Raw genomic sequence first — 24,586 nt, 5'->3', positions numbered from 1 at the left:
GCTAGGCTTTTCCTTTCTTTGGTTCCTCTATGTCAGTTGACTCCATCACACTATTAAATTGCTTTATGTGGCCAGATTGGTTAGGGATTTGACGTAGCTATGTTATCTACTTCTTTTTTAATTTTATGTGATTGTCATTGATAAATTAAGAGTTCTGTTTTATGTACTTTTTGAAGAATATTTGTAGAAGCTGCTTATTATGTAAGTAGTGTTGAGTTGTTTTCTTTAGCTCATCAAAAGATTGAACTTTTCCTTTTTAGGTATCTGTTTGCATTACAAATCAAGAGAGACTTGGCAGAGGAACGACTAACCTGCAGTGACAACACAGCAGCTCTGATCATCTCTCATCTTCTGCAGTGTTAGTATGTTGGCTGTACCAGCATCAACTGATATTGCCACTGCTAAACTGAACCAGATCATATATCAGCATATACAAAGCATTACCTGCACGTTGATAATTAAAAAACAAAAACAAAACCACAAAAAAAAACCCCCTAAAATAAGTATTTTCTATTTCACAAGTCGAATATTGATAAACTTAACTGGTTAATCTTTAACCTTTTGCATACTGGATAATCACCATGTGTTTAACACAATGAGGATTGGCCAGTTTTAATGGGGTTGAGAAGGAGGCCACTTTGGAGTGTTGTGCTTAAAAGCAATATCGTTTTGGCTGCTGGAAGGTGGGGCTGAGTCAAGACTCTTATCTGTTGTAACTCTCACCTGGCTCTGCCTCCCACTGCCAGTAACCTTGCTCATTTTCTGGCCTGCCCTTCTTATCTGCCTTAATTACTCCCAATGCCAGTTTCCAAATCAACTTCAGGCTACAAGGCAGCGTACATGTGGCGGGCAGGCAGGAAGTGGAGGGAATTAGAGCAGGAATCTGGCAACACAAGAAAACAGGCCTGATAGTGTGAATATCGTCCTTCTGGGGAAGGACTTGTTGCTAGGAAGAGTTAGAAGGGAGAATTGGAAAAGTAGGTGGTGGGCTTCTGTTTGGGAGTGAGGGTGGAGGCTGAATGGACTTGGTTTCTGTTTAGGACCCTCAAGATGCTTGCCCTGAGGGCCCTAAACCCAGATTTTCAAAGGCATTTAGGTGCCAAAATAGCATTGAAAATCTGGCCCTGAGGATTAAAGGAGACAAGCAATGATATATGTATTTACAAATCTTAAATATAAGACAAAGGGGATACATTCTTCCTTTCTGCTTTCCCACCCAAACCAAAAATGTTTAAGAAACACCTCTTCAGACACAATAATAAAATATGACTCCATTTATTGGAAGGCCAAACCTATCTTACATAATGTCCAATGATTTGTGCTATGAAAACTTGCCAAGGATTTTCTAGCACGACCTTGTGTTTTTGAGAGAACTTTAAATCAACATGGAACAGCTGAGTAAGTATCAACATCTGCGGCCAGGTTGTTTCAGGAGTGAATCTTAGGATGCTGGAAAAGCAAAGGTGACAAAGGAATATCAATATTTTGGGCTTAATATATTTACAAGATGCTCATGTTTAAAACCTCTAGGTTTTATAGGTCAGCCTAATTTTAAACAGGATACTTTCATGGTATTTTTCATAACTATGTTTAAAAAAATTCTGATGTTTTTATAACAATCCTTTTTGAAGCTTAAACTGAAATATGTTTATCATGGTTTTACAAAACTACTCTGAGCTTGTCTACACAGAAATTGCACTGGTTTAACTTAAATCTGTTTAAAACTAATTTAATTAAAAGGTGCAAAGCCCTATGTGGACACTCATCAGTTTAAACCTTGTTTAAATACATTTAGTTTGCACCTGTAAATTACAGATGCAAGCTAAACACGAAGTTGCATTTAAACTGCGCTGCAGCTTTGTATGTAGACCATACTTAAGTCCCAACCATGGTTTCCGAATTCACAGTACTGGAAGGAATTAGTCTGATACGACTTTTTAGAGATAAAGTTAACTCATTGATAGTTTGTTCCTGTCTCTTATGGGAAACCCCCCATGTGAAAACTTGTAAATGTGGGAATGCCAATAAATGTCATTATAAAAACAAATAAACAAGTTAAAGTACTATGTAAACGGTATTTTATAGAAAAGTTAGAATTGAAGATTATTAACTTTATTTTCTTTACTCAAGTATTGTTTCTTTAAATTCTGACATGTTCTATTACTTTTTATCGTAGCTGAGATTGGGGATTTTGATGAATCTGTGGATCGTGATCACCTTAAAACAAACCAATACTTGCCAAACCAGGAAAGACTACAAGGAAAGATACTGGAGTTTCACAGGAAGCACTTGTAAGTGCAGATTATTAGTGGGCTCTTTGGAAATGTTATAGTATTACAGCATACTGGTGAAACAGTGCAGGGAAAGTACGAAAGTACGAAAACCTCGGGAATGGAGGTTGTTCAGAACTTCTAAATGTTCGTAACTCTGAACAAAATATTATAGTTCTTTCAAAAGTTTACAACTGAACAGTTACTTAATACAGCTTTGAAACTTTACTATGCAGAAGAAAAATGCTGCTTTCCCTTTATTTTTTAGTAGTTTACATTTAATACATAACTGTACTGTATTTGTGATTTTTTTGGTCTCTGCTGCTGCCTGATTGTGTACTTCCAGTTCCAAATGAACTGGTCAGTTTGTATCTCTGGTGCTCATAACTCTGAGGTTCTACTGTACTGAGAAAGTACAGAAATCTGGTGCTACATATTGTGGGATCTTTTAAAAAGTATTTTTGAAGTAAACAGCAAATCCAGTTGCAAATACATTTTTACCACAACTTTAAGATGAATGTAAACACAGAATGGTCAGGAACTGTAAAAATTAATGTTCTCTAGAAATAACTCACTCACATTGCACATACTGTATAATAAAGTATATATTTAACACTCTGATTCAGCACATCTTACCTGTGGTCTATTTGTTTGCAAAATGAAGTACTTTGAGAAGCAAGCAGTGGGAAATGAGGGTATAGGGCATGAAAGGAGGTTCATAAGCGGCGTTCGCTCACAAAATGGTACACGGAATTTTAAACACATATTAAACGTTAACATTAAAGTTAGAGAACCACTGGTCCTAATAAAAACAACAAAGAGTCCTTGTGGCACCTTAGAGACTAACACATTTATTTGGGCATAAACTTTCGTGGGCTAAAACCCACTTCATCAAGTGCATGGAATGGAAAATACAGTAGGCAGGTATAAATACACAGCACATGAAAAGATGGGAGTTGCCTAACCAAGTGGGGGGGGGCAGTGCTAACAAGCCAATTCAGCTAAGGTGGAAGTGGCCTATTTTCAACAGTTGACAAGAAGGGGAAATACCAAGGGAGGGAAAATCATTTTTGTAGGGCTAATGAGGCCAATGCAATCAAGGTGGCCCATTTCAAACAGTTGACAAGAAGGTGTGAGTATCAGCAGAGGGAAATTAGTTTTTGTAGTGCATCAAGGACTCCTTGTTCATTTTTGCTGATACAGACTAACACGGCTACCACTCTGAAACCTGGTCCTAATAAGTAATCAAGAACACAATATACATGCAAGATGAGTGAATTAACGTTCTTCTTCCGGTGGTGTCCCTGTGGGTGCTCCACTCTAGGTGTCGGTGTGTCCCTGCGCCAGAGATTGGAGATTTCTCACAGCAGTACTCGGTTGGGGGAAGGGCGCACACAGGAGTTGTCTCGTGTAGCCGTTGGCACGTCCTGTAGTGTGCGCTCCCCCGACCGTCCCCTCAGTTCCTTCTCAACCATCCTCGGCTGCAGATGGAGCTCCGTGGTATTGCTCTCTCTGATACTTTCTGGGGAAAAAAAAAAGTTACGTAGGAACTTCTTTGTAGTCTATACTTAGTACATTGTTTAGTTAGTCTGAGTCCATACATAGTTACATAGTTTCCTTAGTTCCTCTTAGAGGTTTTTCTTTAAAAAAAAAAAAAAAAAAAAAAAAAGGAGAATCATAGAATATCAGGGTTGGAAGGGACCTCAGGAGGTCATCTAGTCCAAGCCCCTGCTCAAAGCAGGACCAGTCCCCAACTAAATCATCCCAGCCAGGTCTTTGTCAAGCCTGACCTTAAAAATATCTAAGGAAGGAGATTCCACCACCTCCCTAGGTAACGCATCCCAGTGTTTCACCACCCTCCTAGTGAAAAAGTTTTTCCTAATATCCAAACTAAACCTCCCCCACTGCAACTTGAGACCATTACTCCTTGTTCTGTCATCAGCTACCACTGAGAACAGTCTAGATCCATCCTCTTTGGAACCCCCTTTTAGGTAGTTGAAAGCAGGAAAAGAAAAGGAAAAGAGAAGAAAGAAGAAGACTTTTTCTTTCCTTAACTCCCTGTTTTGGAACAGTTTCTCCAGTTTACCATTACAATTAACTCCCACCCTTATCTCTTGAGAGGTGGGAGAGGCTTAACTGCAGTCATGCTAGGCTCAACAGGATTTTAAAAGTGTGACTCCTGCTGTGAAACGATGCCGGTCTCTGACGGCCACACATCCTGCATTCGCCGTCTGGGAGAAACTCATATCTCCCAGAAATGCAAACATTGCACCAAGTTAATAACAAAGGCAAGACGTGACATGGATCTCTGCTTGAAAATGCTTCTGCTGGAGAAATCCCTTTAACCTCTGCAAGAGACGTCCTCCGGGGAGTCTCATAAACCGAGATCCCTGAGCTCTGATAAGGCTCCGACTTCCAAAACTGTCAGGAAGCGAGCCTCGACCTCTCGAGCAAGGGTTCCTCAGAAAAAGAGAGCTTCCCCAGCGAGGTGTTTACCCTCAGTGCTCTACTCATCCAGGGTGAGCACTTATGAGGCACCGGGCTCCTCCGACACCGTCCCTCAGTGGACCCTGAGCCCCAATGCACAACACTGGAGTTAAGATGTCTAGTCTCCTCCACGGCACCGACTACCCCGGTGCAGAGCATGGCACAGGCAGCGGCACTGCGATCAATGCTGCCGCCACTGGCACTGACCCAAGACTTGCTGCCGCCTAACAAGCCGAATCCAGCGCTCCAATGCTTGGTTGCAACTGCAAGGTGGGACCAGCACAACTCCTGCGTCCTGCTGTCATAGCAGTTTCTTCAGCACCGCAGTCACCACTGCTTGGCACCGAACACTCCCCGAGCTACATAGCACGGTACCATCCTTCATCTCTTCCACCACTCTCCATGCAAAGTGGTGAGGAAGGAGATGTGCAGGACAACCGCTTCTCCTCTCAACGTTCATCTCCATCACAGATGAGACCTACATGGAATGCTGTGAAGCCTAAGCCTCATCCCTCTGAGCATTCACAGCCCTGGTATGCGCAGCACTGATCTTACCCGTTACCACCTTACCCCATGCAGTGGCCACAGTGGGGTCCTTGGCCCACATACCAGAACCCCTATTCTGGTCCCCCTTCCTCAGCAACAAGAGGTTCCAGAGTACACCCATCATTACCACATAGAGAAACCTCTGACCCCCCTGAGACGAGATAGAAGAGGAAGAGATACTATCACAGGCAGACCTGGATGATTCACCACCTGCCCCACACTCATCTTCTGCACCAGACGAAGTGGTGACACCGTCCACCCCTACGACACCAGATGACTTCAAACAGTTCCAAGAACTCTTCAGAAGAGTAGCAAACAGCCAAGAAATTGCCTTACATGAAGTGCAGGAGAAACAACATAAGTTGTTAAAAATCTTACAACCGGCATCATCGACCAAGATTGCCCTCCCCATGGATGAGGCTATAATAGAGCCTGTGAAAGTAGTATGGCAAACACTGGCATTGGCACCACCCACCAACAAAAGGGCTGACAGAAAATACTTCATTCCAGCCAAAGGCATGGAATTTTTGTTTTCACATCCTCAAGCCTGTTCTCTAGTAGTAGACGCTTCCAATCAGCACAGGAAACAGCCTCATATCCGCTCCTCACTGCAAGATAAAGAACACAAGAGATGGACTTCTTTGGGCGGAAAGTTTACTCGTCACCCACTCTTTTGCTTAGAGTTGCCAACGATTCTGCTCTACTAGCAAATTACAACTACTCTAACTATAGTAAAATAAAAGAGCTCATGGAGGACCTCCCCGAGCATAAACGTCCTCAACTCAACGCCATTATCAACGACGGTCAGTTAATAGCCCGCACAGCGCTGCAAGCCTCAATAAATGTAGTGGACACAACTGCCCGAACAACCGCAACAGCTGTGGTTATGAGAAGAACAGCATGGTTGCAGGCTTCGGGAATTCCAAAAGAACTACAGCTAAAAGTGGAGAACCTCCCCTTCAATAGAGAGAAATTTTTCTCGTCTCAAACAGATGATGTGCTCCATACCATGAAGGCCACCTGTGTGACACTGCATACACAAGGCATATACCCACCGCCTGACAAACGCCCTCACTTTACACCATACCAGAAGTCATGAGACACCTCGTTTAACCATCAACAACCATGATACTTCACTCAGAACAGATCCAAACAACGGGCTCAGAGACGATGAGCTCCACAGAACCAGGCCTCGTCCATCTACAGCTAAGCCACAATTTTGAAGTCTTGGTTGAGGGTATGCACGACCTCCCCACACCTGTAGCGCTAACAGATACCCCATCCCACAATTTTGGTCACTGCCTATGTCCATTTTACCATGCCTGGGCTGCAATAACCACAGATCCATGGGTTTTGGAGATCATACAGTCTTGCGACACCATTCCTTTCACAGCCATCTCCCCTACCCTCCATCCTTCCCTGTCCCTCTTCAGGGCCCCTCTCACAAGCACCTTCTGCAACAGGAAGTAGACCACCTCCTACTGCTGTGTGCTGAAGAACCAGGGAGGGGTTTTTATTCCAAATATTTCCTGACAGAGAAGAAAGGAGGGGGATGGAGACCAATCTTAGATCTCTGAAAACTCAACAGGTTCGTACTCAACCACAGGTTCAAAATGGTCACTCTGGCCACAATAATCCCAGCGCTAGATGCGCGGTACTGGTTTGCAGCCCTCGACCTCCAAGATGCATACTTCTGTATTACAATACATCCTGCCCACAGACGGTTCCTGAGGTTCACAGTAGGACCCAACCACTACCAATACAGGTCCTTCCCTTCGGACTGTCCACTGCTCCCCCCGTATTCTCAAAAACGCGGTAGTAGCAGCACATTTATGAAACAAAGGAATCATAATCTTCCCCTATTTGGACGATTGCCTTCTCAGGGGTGCCAACTGACAAGAAACGGCAGGCATGCTGAAAACCACAATAGACCTGTTTCACCAGCTAGGTCTACAGATAAACGAAAAGAAATCCACCCCGGAACCAACCCAGCGATTGGAGTTTATCGGAGCTGACCTAGACTCCATACAAGCCAAGGCAATGTTGCCAAACCACAGATTCACTACATTGACCCATCTTATTTACACGGTGACCATCAGCCCACAAACTTCAGTGAGGACATGCCTTCAGATTCTGAGACATATGGCAGCTACGACTTTTGTAGCAAAGTATGCCAGACTCCATATGCGCTATCTGCAGCACTGGTTGAGCACAGTCTATGCACCCAGCAAACTCTCTCTCAACAGACGTGTGACACTACCACCAAGGGTTATCCTTTCCCTACAATGGTGGACACAGCCAGGGAATGTATGCTCCAGGGTTCCCTTTCAACAAGACCCCCCATCAGTGACTATTACAACAGATGCCTCCCTGATAGGTTGGGGTGCCCACTTGGGTCACCACAGTGTACAAGGCAAGTGGTCTGTGACGGAAACCCGACTACATATCAATCTCCTGGAACTCCGCGTGGTACACAATGCATGCCGACACTTCCTCCCACTCATACGCGAAACCTCAATCTCTATTCTCTCCGACAATGTGGCGTGCATGTTTTACATCAATCGCCAAGGAGGAGCCAGGTCTTACTTGCTATGCGTAGAAGCCATGAATTTATGGAACTCCTCATCCGCAACAATATAAACATTGCAGCATCATTCCTACCAGGGTGCCCAAACACTGCAGCTGACCACCTCAGCAGGCACTTCTCACAGGAACATGAGTGGGAAATCCACGACAGTGTTCTCGACACAATATTCCAAAAATGGGGTCACTCAGTAATTGACCTTTTCGCCTCAGCGACAAATCACAAATGTCCACTATTTTGCTCTAGGGCAGGCCTGGCACTGATAGGACAGATTCTTCTGCTGGGCTAAGAGTATAGTTGGATAGATTAACAATATTGCTGGGTGGGTTAAGGGAACCACTGTTGTGGCCCCTTGTGGCATGTAGTAGTTTAGATAGTTTAGTGTCCTTTTTCTTTTGTAGAGAAGCAAAGTGTGTGTTGTAAATGGCTTGTCTAGTTTTTGTAAAGTCCAGCCATGAGGAAGTTTGTGTGGAAGGTTGTTTTTTTATGAGGGTATCCAGTTTTGAGAGCTCATTCTTAATCTCTCCCTGTGTGCTGTAGAGGATGTTGATCAGGTGGTTCCGCAGTTTCTTTGAGAATGTGCGGCACAAGCTGTCAGCATAGTCTGTGTGGTATGTAGACTGTAATGGATTTTTTTACCTTCAGTCCTTTTGGTATGATGTCCATCTGTTTGCATTTGGAGAGTGGGGAAAACTCAGAATGAAGACAAGCAGCTCACACTGCACAGAAAACATTTACAAATGAGAAGCAGTTTAAAAGTAATTATCCTCAGACGTTAGCTGTAGACTAATCTGCACAGACTGGTCTGAAAACAATCTGGTCTAATTTTGTTCATCCATTAAGTAGATAAATCTACTTAGGGTTCCCCAAGTCAATGGATGACAACCTGCCAATTAAAAGTAATTTCCAACAAGAACTGCCTTCAGGACAGAAGGTCTCAATGCAAGGTTTCCTTACAGCTGTATCCATATGTAGACAATATTTATTATTATCACAACATCCATACAGTAATGGGGAAGATCAAAGTCAAACCCAGATACTGATAAGTGTCCTCTGCTTTATATAGTTTTTAAAACCTACAATTAATTTAGATTTTATGGCTTGAAGAGGCAAAAGCATTGCATATTTAGAAATTGCATGTGGCAAAGTATCTTGTTCACCTCAGCAGGCTCAGTTCTTTTTAGCCTTGGAGACACAGCTTTGGGCAAGACAGTCCTTCTAGTTGGTACAAGGTCAGGCTATACCTTTCCTCAATCAGTTCCTTGTGTCTGTTTTCCTTTCCCTTCTGGGGAGGGAATGCAGCCTCCCTTCGTGGAAAGGTTCGGTGTCTTGCTGCACCCAGCCTACTGGCAGCTTCCCTGCTTTCCTCACTCCCCCCCCTTTCCTAACAGGGGAGGGTTTTAAAAGGGCTCAAGCAGTTGGAGTCAGCTGAATCCAACTGGTTCTCTAGCAACCACTTTTCATCTGAACCTTATTAACCTGTGGTCACCTCTCCTCAGTGGATAGGGAGGGGCCTTTGAACATTCTGGGGCGGATTTCCCCCCCCCCCCCCAGCTTTGTAGCTGTTTGTCCTGGGTTTACCACATCACTTATTGAGTGTTGTTCAAATCCTAAATTGTGAACTGTGTGAGGCAGGAACTGTCCTTGTGTTGTTTGTATAATGTATAATGCGTAGTACAAGAGAAGTGTAATCCCTGTTTGGGGTCCTTAGGTATACTAGAATATAAAGTGTTCAACTTCGGATCTTGCATTTGCTCCAATCCCTCAGTCAGAGACAAACACCTACAAGATCTCTATCAAGCGTTCTTACAACTACAATACCCACCTGATAAAGTGAAGAAACAGATTGACAGAGCCAGAAGAGTACCCAGAAGTTACCTACTACAGGACAGGCCCAACAAAGAAAATAACAGAACGCCACTAGCCATCACCTGCAGCCACCAACCAAAACCTCTCCAACGCATCATCAAGGATCTACAACCTATCCTGAAGGACAACCCATCACTCTCACTTGGGATCTTGGGAGACAGGCCAGTCCTTGCTTACAGACAGCCCCCCAACCTGAAGCAAATAGCAACCGCACACCACACAACAAAAACACTAGCCCAGGAACCTATCCTTGCAACACAGCCCGTTGCCAACTGTGTCCACATATCTATTCAGGGGACACCATCATAGGGCCTAATCACATCAGCCACACTATCAGAGGCTCGTTCACCTGCACATCTACCAATGTGATATATGCCATCACGTGCCAGCAATGCCCCTCTGCCATGTACATTGGTCAAACTGGACAGTCTCTACGTAAAAGAATAAATGGACACAGATCAGACGTCAAGAATTATAACATTCAAAAACCAGTCGGAGAACACTTCAGTCTCTTTGGTCACTTGACTACAGACCTAAAAGTGGCAATTATTCAACAAAAAAACTTCAAAAACAGACTCCAACAGGAGACTGCTGAATTGGAATTAATTTGCAAACTGGATACAATTAACTTAGGCTTGAATAAAGACTGGGAGGGGATGTGTCATTACACAAAGTAAAACTATTTCCCCATGTTTATTCCCCCCCACTGTTCCTCAGACGTTCTTGTCAACTGCTGGAAATGGCCCACCTTGATTATCACTACAAAAGCTCCCCCTCACCCTCCCCCGGTCTCCTATGCTGGTAATAGCTCACCTTACCTGATCACTCTTGTTACAGTGTGTATGGTAACACCCATTGTTTCATGTTCTCTGTGTATATAAATCTCCCCACTGTATTTTCCACTGAATGCATCCGATGAAGTGAGCTGTAGCTCACGAAAGCTTATGCTCAAATAAATTTGTTAGTCTCTAAGGTGCCACAAGTACTCCTTTTCTTTTTGCGGATACAGACTAACATGGCTGCTACTCTGAAACCACTTTAGAAAGTTCCTTCTATTGTAGGTGCAGGCAATTTTTTAAAAATTCTATTATTTCTGACAAGTATTGTGCTCTTAACTTTATTAGATAAATTTGAATAGTTAAACTCTGGCGGTTTTTATACGTAATAAAATAGTACTCAAGTTACTCACCTGAGTTTGTGCCTAGAAGTTTTATTGGATATACAGTATTCCAAATTCTTCAGCCACCATGTTGTAACCACATTTCTGTAATTTTATTTTTTACCACATGAAGCCCTAACATCCTCTTTCTGAGATTGTGGCATTACACCAGGAATGAGTTTGGCCCATTGTGTTGTACACACTAAGCTTGAAGTTGGGTAACTTGTGAATTTATGGCCAAAATTTACATTTCCAACCTTTTATCACTTATCCCACAGAGATGCAACTTTGGCCTTATCTGCTCACAAAAGTCATACTGTTGTAATTATACTTTGTATATAAAGTTTATTTGGCTACATCATACCCAAATTTGATGAAAAACACAATATAGACTAAATCTTTGAAAATATTGAACTCCTTTTGAACCCCTGAAATTTTTGTAGTTGGGAAAAAATCTTTTCATGATTTTCCATTTTGAAGATTGATATTTTTTCAAAGTCAATACAGAATAAAGAAGTAGAAAATAGACTGAATGTTTTAACCACCTCATACTCACCCAGAACCTGTGTAGCACAATGATTTTCCAGTATGTAACCAGTTGTAAAAGTCAGAGAATCATGATACCTGCAGTACTTTTTCATATTTAAAAGGATTGCATTCTGAATGGGTTCTGTGGTTGTACTTGTATTAATTTTAAAGATGGTCCATACATGCAGTTAAGAGGTCCCTATTTCCATAAATTCTACTTTAATTATTAATAATTCATCTGAACATGTTCAACAGAAAAACTGTACTTTTTAGAAATAGAACAAAGATATCTGGTCTTAATGGTAACTCTATAAACTGTTAGGAGTAGGCATCTTTAAGAAAAAAGGCTAGAATAAGGAAAGGGTATTGCAGGAAAATATTATTCATTTATTTAATGCTATTCATTTATTTAATGCTCATGTTACACTTGGCATAGGATAGTACACAAAAATAGACAGATCATACCCTAAATAGCATATGGTCTATTCTAAAGGAATTAAATATCTATTATGGGGGGAGAGCTGTTCCCTGGGAAAAAAAAATTCTGAAAGAGCGTTTTAACATGGCATACATAAATCCAGCCTGTGTTGAGGCTAGTCAGTTCTAAGCAAAAATTGCTTAGTTCCTTTACTTTTTCCCAGCCCCCTACCCTTCCTCCATCATCCAGTTTCCTTCCATTAAACTGTTGTATGAAAAATTCCATTTGTTGCCTTTTTTATATTCAGTGCACTAATGTATATGGCAAAGACCGCACTTGATCAGAAATAGTGCTATAGTAATCATTGTGGGATCTTTTAGTATAGTGTTATGTTGCCGAACCTCTAAATTTTGAGGTTGCCTTTGTCAGCCAGTTACACCAAACTCCTATTATAATCAGACCTTTGTGTATTCTGCAGCACTGTGGGACTAAATTGTGTGGCAAGAACTCCTAAATTCCATGGCAATGTTCTTTTTATTCTGGCTTTGTGAAATATCCTCAATTCCCATCTCCATGAGGGTTGTCACCCTCAAACTCACAAACAACTATGACTTACAGTTGAAAACACTAATTTGATGTAAATTTGGCAGTCATTATTTTCAGCAAGGGTTACTTTTGAAGCTTGTGTTTTTCACTGTTTTCTGGGCAGTCCACATCTATGGGTCTCAGCAGTTAAAATATTGTCCAGGTGGCCTTGCTCAATAGCTCCTTACCTCAGTATGTATCATGGAAATGGTGATCTTGAAGCCAGCTTCAGTATCTCATCTTCTCTGCTCCTGGGGTATTGTCTGTCTATTGTGGTGTTCATCCTGGGAAGCTCAGCTGGACAGTCTACACTTCAGGTTCCACCCAGTCCCTGTCAGCAAGATAGACTTGACTTGTTTTCCTGCTGCCCTGCTGCTGTGCTCTATAGAAGGGTATGCTGAAATCCAGTTGATTTCCCCAGGTGGGGAAAGATGGAAAACAAGAGAAGGTGCAGGCATGTTTTGGCAGTGCAGGAAGATCGGGGGGAATGTCAGATGTATGGATGCAGGAAACTGACAAATTCTATAGCAAAAAACGTGCTGAATTCTGTGACTGTGGCATCATGAAGTCTGATGGCAAGTCCTGAGGGCAAGTCACACCTCTCTGAACTATTATTTCAGGCTCTTTGCAAACTCAGAAAGTTTGCAAACCCCATTGGTTTTCACCATTGTGTAAGCAACTGTAAGGGGTATAAATGTGATATTTTTAAAAGAGAGACCTAGGGGTTTGGATTACAGTTCTGTGGCAGTGGGTAAATGCTACGACCATAGAATCATGGAATGCATAGGGTCTGATTATATTAAGTTTTCCTAGATTTTTTTTAAAATGAAGTGCATATGCTTCGAATGTACTGGATACTTAATTTCATACAATGTTATCTGGATAATTCTAATCTGATTTTATAATCCCATTTTAGATTGTCCTGTGTTGTTGCAACATTTGCTGTGTTTCTGTCATGCTGTTTTGCAATATTCTCAACTTCCCCCTTGTTTTCTGGGTATATCGATGTATACCTAAGCAGGAAATAAAAACTGAACAGGATTCCTGTTTGGACAGTGATCTATTGACCTCTTTCTGGGTTTTGAATCAGATAACCTTCATACCAGTTTTCAATTGCTTCTCTGTATCAGTTTCTCCCAGATATATTTTGTTAGTCATATTTCAAAGGTAGCAGTAATACTTTTATGGAGTGAAATTGTCAATGTAAATTAGGCAGAAAATTATTGCTTAGTTCTGGACATATAGATTAATTACTTTGGACCCTTTGGAAGTATTATAACATCATGTTGTTTTTAATATTGTGTATTTTTATGCTTTTGTTCCTCACTGGAGGGGCCAAACTCCTGCTGAGTCAGATTTCCAGGTGCTTGAAATTGCTCGGAAACTGGAGATGTATGGCCTTAGATTTCACCTTGCATCTGACCGTGAGGGGTCGAAAATTAACCTGGCTGTTTCACACATGGGCATACTAGTATTCCAGGTAGGTTGGGGAAATGACACCAGATAAGTACATCTTCCTTTTGATTATAATTCCTTAAGTAACTGTCAGTAACTTTAATCTTCAAAGCTCTTCTGACTTTTTTTAATAGCTGACCTTAAATCAAAGAACTGTAGGGTCAGAAGGGACCACAAGGGTCAAGCTGTCTAACCCTCTGCCAAGATGCAGGATTTGTTGTCTCTAAACCATCCAGGACAGATGGCTATCCAGCCTCCTTTTGAAAACTTCCAGTGAAGGAGCTGCTACAACCACCCTTGGCAGTCTGTTCCCATTGTCCTACTGTTCTTACAGTTAGGAAGTTTTCCCTGAGATTTAATCTAAATCTGCTATGCTGTAGTTTGAACCCATTGCCTCTTGTGCTGCCCTCTGTGGCAAGAGAGAAGAACCTTTCTCCATCTTTTTTATGGCAGCTTTTCAAGTATTTGAAGACGGCTATCATGTCCCCCCTTAATCTCCTCTTTTTCCAAATTAAACATATCCAGTTCCTTCAGCATTTGCTCATATGGCCCTATGCTTTGAGCAGACGGTTGGACTAGATGACCTCCTGAGGTCCCTTCTAACCCTGATATTCTATGATTCTATGGGTGCTCCACTGTAGGTGTGTCTACTTCCCTGTGCTGCTGATTAGAGAACTTTGGTAGCTGTGTCTATTGGTCCCGCACATGCATTGTCTCCCCTCATGCCGCACCACCAGGCTAGACACAGTGCGTGGGCATTTACAAACTCAATGACTTTACTGACAAACTGCTCAAGGGACACCGGCAATCCTTTAAAGCCATCATAGAAGAGGGAAAATTAGTAGCAAAAACATCTCTACAATCGGCCCTCAATGCCACCAACACAGCAGCTAGGTCCATCTCCATGGCGATGGTGATGCAATGAGCATCATGGCTCCACTTATCAGGATTCCTGAAAGAGGTGCGGTCTATGGTGGAAGATCTCCCTTTTGAGGGTACGAAGCTCTTCACCAAAAAGACCAACGCCTCCCTTCATATCCTAAAGGATTCCATGGCTATCCTGAGGTTGCAGGTAATCTGTACACTGGAGGAAAAGAGGCATTTTAGTCCCCAGTCTCAGGAGAGACCATATGCGGCTCAGTATTAACCTCAGCGCCATTACGAACCACAGAGGAAGAATGGGAAATTCCTGAAGCGCAAACTGTCTGGCCTGTAAACCGCATCCCAACCAACCGCATATAAACACCCCTTTTGACGGGCAGGTCGAGGCGCCACGAGACGACTCGCTACAACTGATGCAACCACCTATGGTTGTATACCCATTTGGCCCATGATCGGCAGTGTTCTGCAGTGCCTGGGAATGCATAACGTCGGACTGATGGGTTTTAGAGATCATCCGATCTGGGTACTCCAGTCACTTCACCTCCATAACTCCTCCACAACCCCTTTCCCCGACCCTATTCAGGGACCCTTCTCACAAGAGTTACTACGACTGGAGATAGATTGCTTCCTCCAGTTAGGGGTCATAGAACCAGTCTCATAGCATCTGAGAGGCAAGGGGTTCTCCCCTCATTACTTCCTAATATCCAAAAGAAAGGGAGGTTGGAGACTCATATTGGATCTCAGAGCTCTCAACAAGTTTGTCAAGGCTCAGAAGTTCAAGATAGGGTACCTTATCAACAATCATTCCAACATTGGAAAAGGGAGACTGGATTCTTCTTCGAGTGCTTGTTCATGTCAATTCCAATCAGGTGTGTGCGCGCGCACGTGCATGATGGCCAGAAGATTTTTCCCTTAGCAGCATCCATCGGGTCGGCCTCGGCACCCCCTGGAATCGCGCCCTTATGGCGTCTAATATATAGCCCTGCTGATCTGCCACCCCTTCAGTTCGTTCTTACCGCCGGTGACAGTGGCTGGAACTTCCCTTGGCTTTTGCTCAGCAAGTTTTCTTCGTTATTCTGTGTATATAGTTAGTTAGTTGTTAGTAGTACCAGTTTAAAGTTTAGCATAGTATAGTAGTTGGGGGTTTCCCACCAACCACTCTGGCCCCAGCGCCGTGGCATGCCACGGTCCCCAGGATTTAAGAACTGTGCGGCTTGAGCCAAGTGCATGCCTCAGAGTCATCCGCACTCATCGTGTCTTTGGTGCCTGGGGGAGACTCATCAGAAAGATCGTTGCAAGATCTGCTGTGAGTTCTGCCTGAGAATGCTTAAAGAATGGGAACAGCAGCTGAAGGTGATCGTCATGGAGGCAGCCTTGCGCCCCCACTCTGACCCGGGCTCGAGAGACCCGATCCCGACGGCGTCGTCCTCGACGCGGAACGCCCCGGCGCCATCAGCAACTTCGGCACCAAGGAAGGACTCCTCCAGGGACGCTCGGCACCGCCACATCGGTGGGGGGAGGGATAGCTCAGTGGTTTGAGCATTGGCCTGCTAAACCCAGGGTTGTGAGTTCAATCCTTGAGGGGGCCATTTAGGGATTTGGGGCAAAAATTGGGGGTTGGTCCTGCTTTGAGCAGGGGGTTGGACTAGATGACCTCCGGAGGTCCCTTCCAATCCTGATATTCTATGATTCATTCTGATAGTAGGCACCGCTGCCATTCACCGGTGCCTCAAAAGAAGAAAAAGCCGGATGACCATTCTCCGGCTAAGCCTTGAGAAGTGCAACCCGAGGCGGGCCTCTCCTCAGCGTCTCCTTCCGAGGCTTTGTCGACTCCTGTCCAGGTAAGGCAGTCGAGTCTGGCCCCACCTCAATCTCCGGCACCTTACACAGCAGCTTCAGCTCCCGTCCATGCCGGAAGCGTACCAGGCCACCAGAGATCTCCTCCACCTGACAGCACCATTCTCGCCTACCAGGGAGGAACCCTCAACGCCGACAGAGCCCTGTCCTTTGGTGCATTCTAAGGGAAAGGGATATCGAGGCACGCCCCTTCACCTTGTCCATCGGCACCTGCACACTCCGACAGAGAGCTTTCCTGCTCTCTGAGCTCTCGCCATTCGAAACACCAAGGATCGGCTCCTCCATGGTCTTCAGTGTCTGAGACCTCGGAGTCAGAGCCTGACTCCTATAGCTCCCAAGTAGGAGCAGAAGCCATAGAGTGAGGTCAGGCAGAGACAGAAGGGAGCATCAGGTGTGGCCTCCACAGTGGCAGAACCCACCTCATTGGCCCTTCTGGACTCCCTGGGCTTATCACTAGGGCCAGGGAGGAACCCAGGGTCTACGCTCAGCGGCATCTTTAGTTGCCTCCACCACTTATGTACCACCTTCCGCTGTGCATCCACACCTGGTGCCTACGTTCCCAACACTTTTTCCTCCGGCACTGTCATCGGCACTGTGCTCGACTTCGACTTCGGCACCGGCCTTCACGACATCGACACACCCGTCTCCCATTCCTGCACCATTGTCAACGTTGACCTCGATACAGGCACCTACGGCCCAGGTGCCGATCTCAGGACCGGGCCCCCCGACCCCAGCAGCTCGTTTGAGTGTGCTGATGCAGCTCCCTCCTGTGAGACTGATGCTGACACTGACATTGGCTATGACGCCTACGGCCCCAGCACCATTATCTGCACCACCTCCTCCGATGCTGCCCCAGGAATTACGTGACCCCTCTGGGGCAGACGGTAGGGAACTTCCACCACTGGCACACGCTTCCTCCTCCTCGTTGCTGGATGAAGCATTGGCAGGGACATCCATAGCCCCTGCGTTAGAGGAGAACAGAGTTTTACAGCAGTTGCTCTGCAGGGCTGTCCAAGGCTTGGGCATCAAGGCCCAGGAGGTGGTTGAGGACATGGATCCCATGGTGGACATCCTAGCACCCTTGGGGCCCTCGCGGGTAGCGTTACCCCTTATAAAGATGGTGGTGGATACCACCAAAACTCTATGGCAGATGCCGGCATCTCTGCCACCCACTGCCAAATGCAATGAGCGCCGGTATTTCGTCCCCTCCAGAGGCTTTGAGCATCTCTACTCCCATCCACCTCCAGACTCATTGGTTGTCGATGCGACTAACCAGCTGGAGAGACAAGGTTTCCAAGATCCTTCCTCAAAGAATAGGGACGCTAAACGTCTGGACCTCGTGGGTAGAAAAATCTACTCCACTGGCAGTCTACAACTCCATATTGCTAACCAGCAGGCCATTGTGAGCAGGTACTCTTATAACACCTGTGCTTCCACGGCTAAGTTCATGGAACTCGTCCCTTTGGACTCTCGGTCAGAGTTCACCGCCTTGGTGGAAGAAGGAAAATTAGTCTTCCGCACTTCACTGCAGGCAGCCTTAGATGCTGCAGACGCTGCCACAAGTGTCATGGCGACAGGAGTGGCTATGCGATGGTGGGGGGCTGGTTGCAAGTCTCAGGGTTACCCTATGAAGTCCAACAAACGATTCAGGACCTCCCATTTGAGGGTGAGACTCTGTTTTCAGAGAAGACAGACAAACGACTCCACAGCCTAAAAGATTCCCGAGCCACCCTCAGATCCTTGGGCTTGCATACCGCCACCACATAGCACAGACATTTCCTCCACAACCTCCTCAAAGGTTCCAACAGCAGAATCACCAGGACAACTCTAGGAGGAGGAACCGGAGTGGTAGGAGAAGACAACATCCCTCCGCTAATCAAGGCCTGCCCAAACCTCCATCTGGCCCTAAACCGACATTTTGAGGGTGCGATCGAGGACAGCACACCAGACCAGAGACTGGATTCACCCCGCCTTATCTTTTCCTCCCCTTTCTACAGTTCATGGTCCCGTATAACTTTGGACCGCTGGGTGCTTCGCACGGTAGAGAGGGGATACTCCATCCAATTCTGTGTCCTCCCTCCCTTCCTCCCCCCCTTCCCCATCCCTCTTCAGGGACCCTTCTCACAAGCAACTTCTCATTCAGGAGGTTCAATTGCTCCTAGCGCTAAGGGCTGTGGAGGAGGTTCCACTGGAGCACCGGGACGAGGGTTTCTATTCCCACTATTTCCTAATGCCAAAGGCAGTCTAAGGCCTATCCTGGACCTGCACGACCTCAACAAGTTTATGAGGAAACTCAGGTTTCTCATGGTCTCCTTGACCTCCGTTAACCCTTCATTGGATCCAGCAGACTGGTATGCCACCCTCGACTTGAAGGACGCGTATTTTCACATAGTAATACTGCAAAACAACAATCGGTTCCCATTACCAATTTATGGTCCTCCCTTTTGGCCTGTCAGCGGCACCTCGAGTCTTCACCAAGTGCATGGCAGTCATCACCGCCTTTCTGCGGAAACGTCAGGTACAGGTGTTCCCATACCTCGATGACTGGCTGATCAAAGGCCGATCCAGGGCTCAGGTGGCATTCATCAGAGCCACCTTCGAGAATCTGGGCCTCCTACTGAACGAGGCAAAATCGACTCTATCCCCGGTCCAGAGGATAGAGTTCATAGGAGCGGTTCTGGACTCAACTCAAGTCAGAGTATTCCTCCCACAGGCGAGATTCCAGGCTCTCGATGCCATGATCCAGGGACTCAGGCAGTTCCCCACCACCACCGTGAGAAATTGTCTCAAACTACTCGGCCACATGGCGGCCTGTACATACATGGTTCAGCACGCCAGACTCAGGCTTCGGCCGCTTCAGTCATGACTTGCGTCAGTGTACAGACCTGCCGGGGACAGCTTGGACAGGATCATGATCCTGCCTTGCCCCATCCTTGACTCGCTCCTGTGGTGGACGGACGCTTAGCAGGTGTGCTCAGGAGTCCTTCACTGCCCCACAACCATCCCTGACTCTAGTAACGGATGCGTCAGATTTGGGAGGGGGACTCTTCTGAGGGACCACAGGACTCAGGGCTTCTGGTCACAGACAGATCTCTGTCTTCATATCAATGTCAGGGAGCTCAGGGCGTATGCCTAGCGTGTCAGTCATTCTGCCCGTATCTAGCAGGTCGATGTGTATCAGTCATGATGGACAATACAACCGCGATGTTCTACATCAACAAACAGGGGTGCACGCTCCTCTCCCCTGTGCCAGGAAGCCCTCAGGTTATGGGACTTTTGTATAGAGCACTCAGTTGATCGACAGGCGTCGTACCTTCCAGGGGTCAAAAATGAGCTGGCAGACAGCCTCAGCACATCTTTTCACAGCCACGAGTGGTCCCCTCACTCAGACGTCGCATCTTCGCTCTTCCAGAGGTGGGGCTGTCCCCTGATCGACCTCTTCGCCAGGAAGTGTCAGCAGTTCTGCACCTTCAAGAATCTCAGTCTGGGCTCTACAGTGGACGAGTTCCTCCTCCTTCTATACGCCTTCCCACCCATACCGCTCATCCACAAGGTCCTGCTCAAGATCTGCAGAGACCGGGCTCAGGTCATTCTCATAGCACCAGCCTGGCTCCGCCAGCATTGGTACACGTCTCTCCTAGACATAACAGTGGGAGTCCCGATTACCCTGCCATTTTTCCCGGACCTTCTCACACAGGATCATGGGCGGCTCCAGTGCCCGAAGCTGCAGTCGCTGCATCTCACAGCCTGGAGGCTCCGTGGCTGAATCCATCCGAGCTCTCCTGTTCAGAACAAGTCAGACAGGTTCTCTTGGGCAGTAGGAAACCCTCCACTAGGGCCACATACCTGGACAAGTGGAAGAGATTTTCAGCCTGGTCAGCTCAGCGAGACTTTCCCCCGGTGCTAGCCTCAGTGCCCCAAATTTGGATTAATTTTTCCACCTAAAGCAGGAAGGTCTCCTCTTTATCTTCTATAAGAGTAAGCCTGGCTGCCATCTCGGCTTTCCCCCTGGGGGTACAGGGCTGCTCGGTTTTTGCTAACCCCCTGGTTAGTCGCTTCCTGAAAGGCTTGGGATCTTAACTTGGTCCTCTCTAGGCTCACGGGGCATACCTTTGAGCCTCTAGCAGCATGCTTCCTGCTCTACCTCTTCTACAAGGTCACATTTCTGGTGGCGATAACTTCAGCCTGGAGGGTGTCTGAGCTTAGGGCTCTAACGTCCGAGCCTCCCTACACCGTGTTTTTTAAGGACAAGATTCAGCTCAGACCCCATCTGGCCTTCCTCCCGAAGGTGGTATCGCAGTTCCACATCAACCAGGAAATTTTCCTCCTGGTATTCTACCCCAAGCCTCATGCGAGTAGCAGGGAGCAGAGACTCCACGCCCTTGACGTCAGCAGAGTGCTGGCTTTTTAAGTAGAAAGGACGAAACCGTTCAGGAAGTAGGTACAGCTCTTTGTCGCAGTAGCAGACAGAATGAAGGGCCAGCCTGTTTCGACACAGTGCATTTCATCATGGATTGTGGCCTGCATTACCGAGTGCTATAATCTAACAGGGAACCCAGTGCCCCCAATAACGGTGCACTCTACAAGAGCACAAGCTTCATCAACAGTTTTCCTGGCCCAAGTCCCCACCCAGGAAATTTGCAGGGCGGCGACATGGTCATCGATACACACTTTCGCTGCACACTACGCAATTACTAGACAGGCCAGAGTCAGTGGACAGCTCCTACTCCACCTCCTAATTTTGCTTGGGAGTCACCTGACTGGGATCAATATGAACAGCACTCGAAGAAGAAAAAGTGGTTACTCACCTTCTCGTAACTGTTGTTGTTCGAGATGTGTTGTTCATGTCCATTCCAATACCCACCCTTCTACCCCTCTGGCAGAGTAGCCGGCAAGATGAAACTGAAGGGGTGGTGGGTCAGCAGGGCTATATACTAGGCGCCATAAGGGCACGACTCCAGAGGGCGCGCAGACTGATCCGACGGATGCTGCTAAGGGAAAAATCTTCTGGCCATCGTGCACGTGCGCTCGCACCTGATAGGAAAGGAAAATGAACAACACATCTCAAAGAGGAACAGTTATGAGAAGGTGAGTAACCATTTTTTTTGTCCCTCGATTGCCAGGATGCCTACTTTCACATCTCGATCCTACTAGCTCACAGACCATTTCTCAGGTTCGCTCTGGGACACGACCATTATCAATACAGAGTCCTCCCCTTTGGGCTGTCATCAGCACCAAGAATATTTTCCAAAGTTCTCTCAGAGGTAGCTGTTCACTTATGCTTGCAAGGGATAATGGTTTACTCAGAACTGGACATCTGTCTCCTCAGAGCCCCATCTCTGGAAGAGGACATCTACACTACAATACATTTGTTCACACAACTGGGTTTTACAGATCAACACCCAGAAATCAAACCTTACCCCAGTGCAACACCTGGAATTCATAGGGGCGACCTAGGGCCCTGTCGGGGGGTATGCTCACCCTGTTCCTCTTTGGAGAATGTAGGGGGATGATCATGGTTGCGATACCACTTTGCTAGCAGTCTACCATACTGTTCTTAGGCTGACAGCAGTAAGGCTCGCAGGTCAGAGGGGAGGGATAGCTCAGTGGTTTGAGCATTGGCCTGCTAAACCCAGGGTTGTGAGTTCAATCCTTGAGGGGGCCGTTTAGGGATCTGGGTCAAAAATTGGGGATTGGTCCTGCTTTGAGCAGGGGGTTGGATTAGATGACCTTCTGAGGTCCCTCCAACCCTGATGTTCTAAGATTCTATGACTGACTGCCCTAGACTTCAGGACTTAAGAGATACCAACCTGACACAGCTTGCGATGTGTCCGCTGATCTCTCTCCTGACCTATCTGCACCTCCTTTCACAGGCTCCTGCTTGGTTCCAGCACCTAGAAAGTTCACGCTTAAAGGAGGTACAGGAGGTTCTGTTTACACAGTACAAAGCCCTCCACACAACGTACTTACTGTCAGAAATGGTCCAGGTTTCAGATTTGATGCATGTCCCAACAAATCTCTCCAGCCTCAGTAACTCTTCCACATATTTTAGTCTATGCTCTGACCCTTAAAAAGTCAGGATTATTCCTAAGCTCTCTTAGGGTCCATCTATCAGCTATTACAGCCTTTTATTGGTGCTGTCACACCCAACCACAAAAAGATTCCTTAAGGGTATCATAAATCTCTTCCCTCAAACTCGATTCCCTACGCTTATGTCGGAGCTAAACCTGGTTAAGAAAGGGCTGATTAGGCCCCCGCTTTGAACCAGTGGCCACCTGTTTGCTTAGATACCTATCAGTGAAAACGGCCTTCCTGATAACAATTACCTCAGCCAGAAGAATAGGAGAGATAGCAGCTCTGATGGCGCATCCCCCTTAAACAATATTCTTTCCAGACAAGGTTTTACCCAGGCTGCATCCAAAATGCATCCCTAAGGTAACCTCCCTGTTTCACATGAATCAATCAATTCACTTTCCAATCTTCTACGCCAAGCCTCACCAAGACAATAGGGAGGTTATACTACATTCCCCAGATGTCAGGAGAGCCATGGCCTTCTACCTTGATAGGACAAAGGCCTTCAGGAAGTCCCCTAGACTTTTCACCTCTGTGGTGGAAGGATCCAAGGGCTCAGCAATATCAGCCCAAAGATTCTCTTAAGTCTTAAGAGCATCTTCGCAAGCAGGCTGGCTAACCCAGTGAGGAGGGCTTTAAACTAGGTTCACCGGGAGAAGGAGACCAAAGCCCTGAGGTAAATGGGGAAGTGGGATACCGGGTGGAAGCACGAGCAGCAGAGTGCAAGAGGGGAGGGCTCCTGCCTCATACTGAGAAAGCGAGACAATCAGCAAGTTATCTCAAGTGCCTATACACAAATACAAGAAGCCTGGGAAACAAGCAGGGAGAACTGGAAGTCCTGGCACAGTCAAGGAATTATGATGTGATTGGAATCACAGAGACTTGGTGGGATAACTCACATGACTGGAGTACTGTCATGGATGGATATAAACTGTTCAGGAAGGACAGGCAGGGCAGAAAAGGTGGGGGAGTTGCACTGTATGTAAGAGAACAGTATGACTGCTCAGAGCTCCGGTATGAAACTACAGAAAAACCTGAGAGTCTTTGGATTAAGCTTAGAAGTGTGAGCAACAAAGGTGATGTCGTGGTGGGAGTCTGCTATAGAGCACCAGACCAGGGGGATGAGGTGGACGAAGCTTTCTTCTGGCAACTAACGGAAGTTACTAGATTGCAGGCCAATCACCCTGATATCTGCTGGGAGACCAATACAGCAATGCACAAACAATCCAAGTTGTTTTTGGAAAGTGTAGGGGACAATTTCCTGGTGCAAGTGCTGGAGGAACCAACCAGGGGCAGAGCTCTTCTTGACCTGCTGCTCACAAACTGGGAAGAATTAGTAGGGGAAGCAAAAGTGGATGGGAACCTGGGAGGCAGTGACCATGAGATGGTCGAGTTCAGGATCCTGACACAGGGAAGAAAGGAGAGCAGCAGAATACGGACCCTGGACTTCAGAAAAGCAGACTTTGACTCCCTCAGGGAACTGATGGTCAGGATCCCCTGGGAGAATAACATGAGGGGGAAAGGAGTCCAGGAGAGCTGGCTGTATTTTAAAGAATCCTTATTGAGGTCACAGGAACAAACCATCCCGATGTGTAGAAAGAATAGTAAATATGGCAGGTGACCAGCTTGACTTAACAGTGAAATCCTTGCTGATCTTAAACACGAAAAAGAAGCTTACAAGAAGTGGAAGATTGGACAAATGACCAGGGAGGAATATAAAAATATTGCTCAGGCATGCAGGAGTGAAATCAGGAAGGCCAAATCACACCTGGAGTTGCAGCTAGCAAGAGAAGTTAAGAGTAACAAGAATGGTTTCTTCAGGTATGTTAGCAACAAGAAGAAAGTCAAGGAAAGTATGGTCCCCTTACTGAATG

General features: G+C 46.0%; 1 protein-coding gene across 19 annotated transcripts in view; it reads left to right on the top strand.

Moving 5' to 3' along the window:
• FARP2 (FERM, ARH/RhoGEF and pleckstrin domain protein 2) overlaps nt 1-24,586 on the top strand; it is a 235,941-nt gene that overhangs the window by 112,002 nt on the left and 99,353 nt on the right. For 17 of the 19 annotated variants that reach the window (XR_013347034.1, XR_013347033.1, XR_013347035.1 and 14 more), the window contains 3 exons: nt 261-358; nt 2,177-2,291; nt 13,779-13,926. Coding sequence is in view for 13 of the 19 variants with exons in the window: in XM_077825588.1 (XP_077681714.1) it covers nt 261-358; nt 2,177-2,291; nt 13,779-13,926 (361 nt within the window). In the remaining 6 variants the exon portion in view is untranslated. Of the gene's footprint in view, nt 1-260; nt 363-2,176; nt 2,292-13,778; nt 13,927-24,586 lie in introns of all 19 variants that reach the window. The other 2 variants (XM_077825591.1, XM_077825592.1) reach the window with 2 other exon arrangements.

This window comes from Eretmochelys imbricata, chromosome 9 (genome assembly GCF_965152235.1).
Source record: "Eretmochelys imbricata isolate rEreImb1 chromosome 9, rEreImb1.hap1, whole genome shotgun sequence".
NCBI classification, from domain to species: domain Eukaryota; kingdom Metazoa; phylum Chordata; order Testudines; family Cheloniidae; genus Eretmochelys; species Eretmochelys imbricata.
Note: the sequence above shows the minus strand (reverse complement) of the source record. Positions and strands in the feature narration are given on the sequence as shown.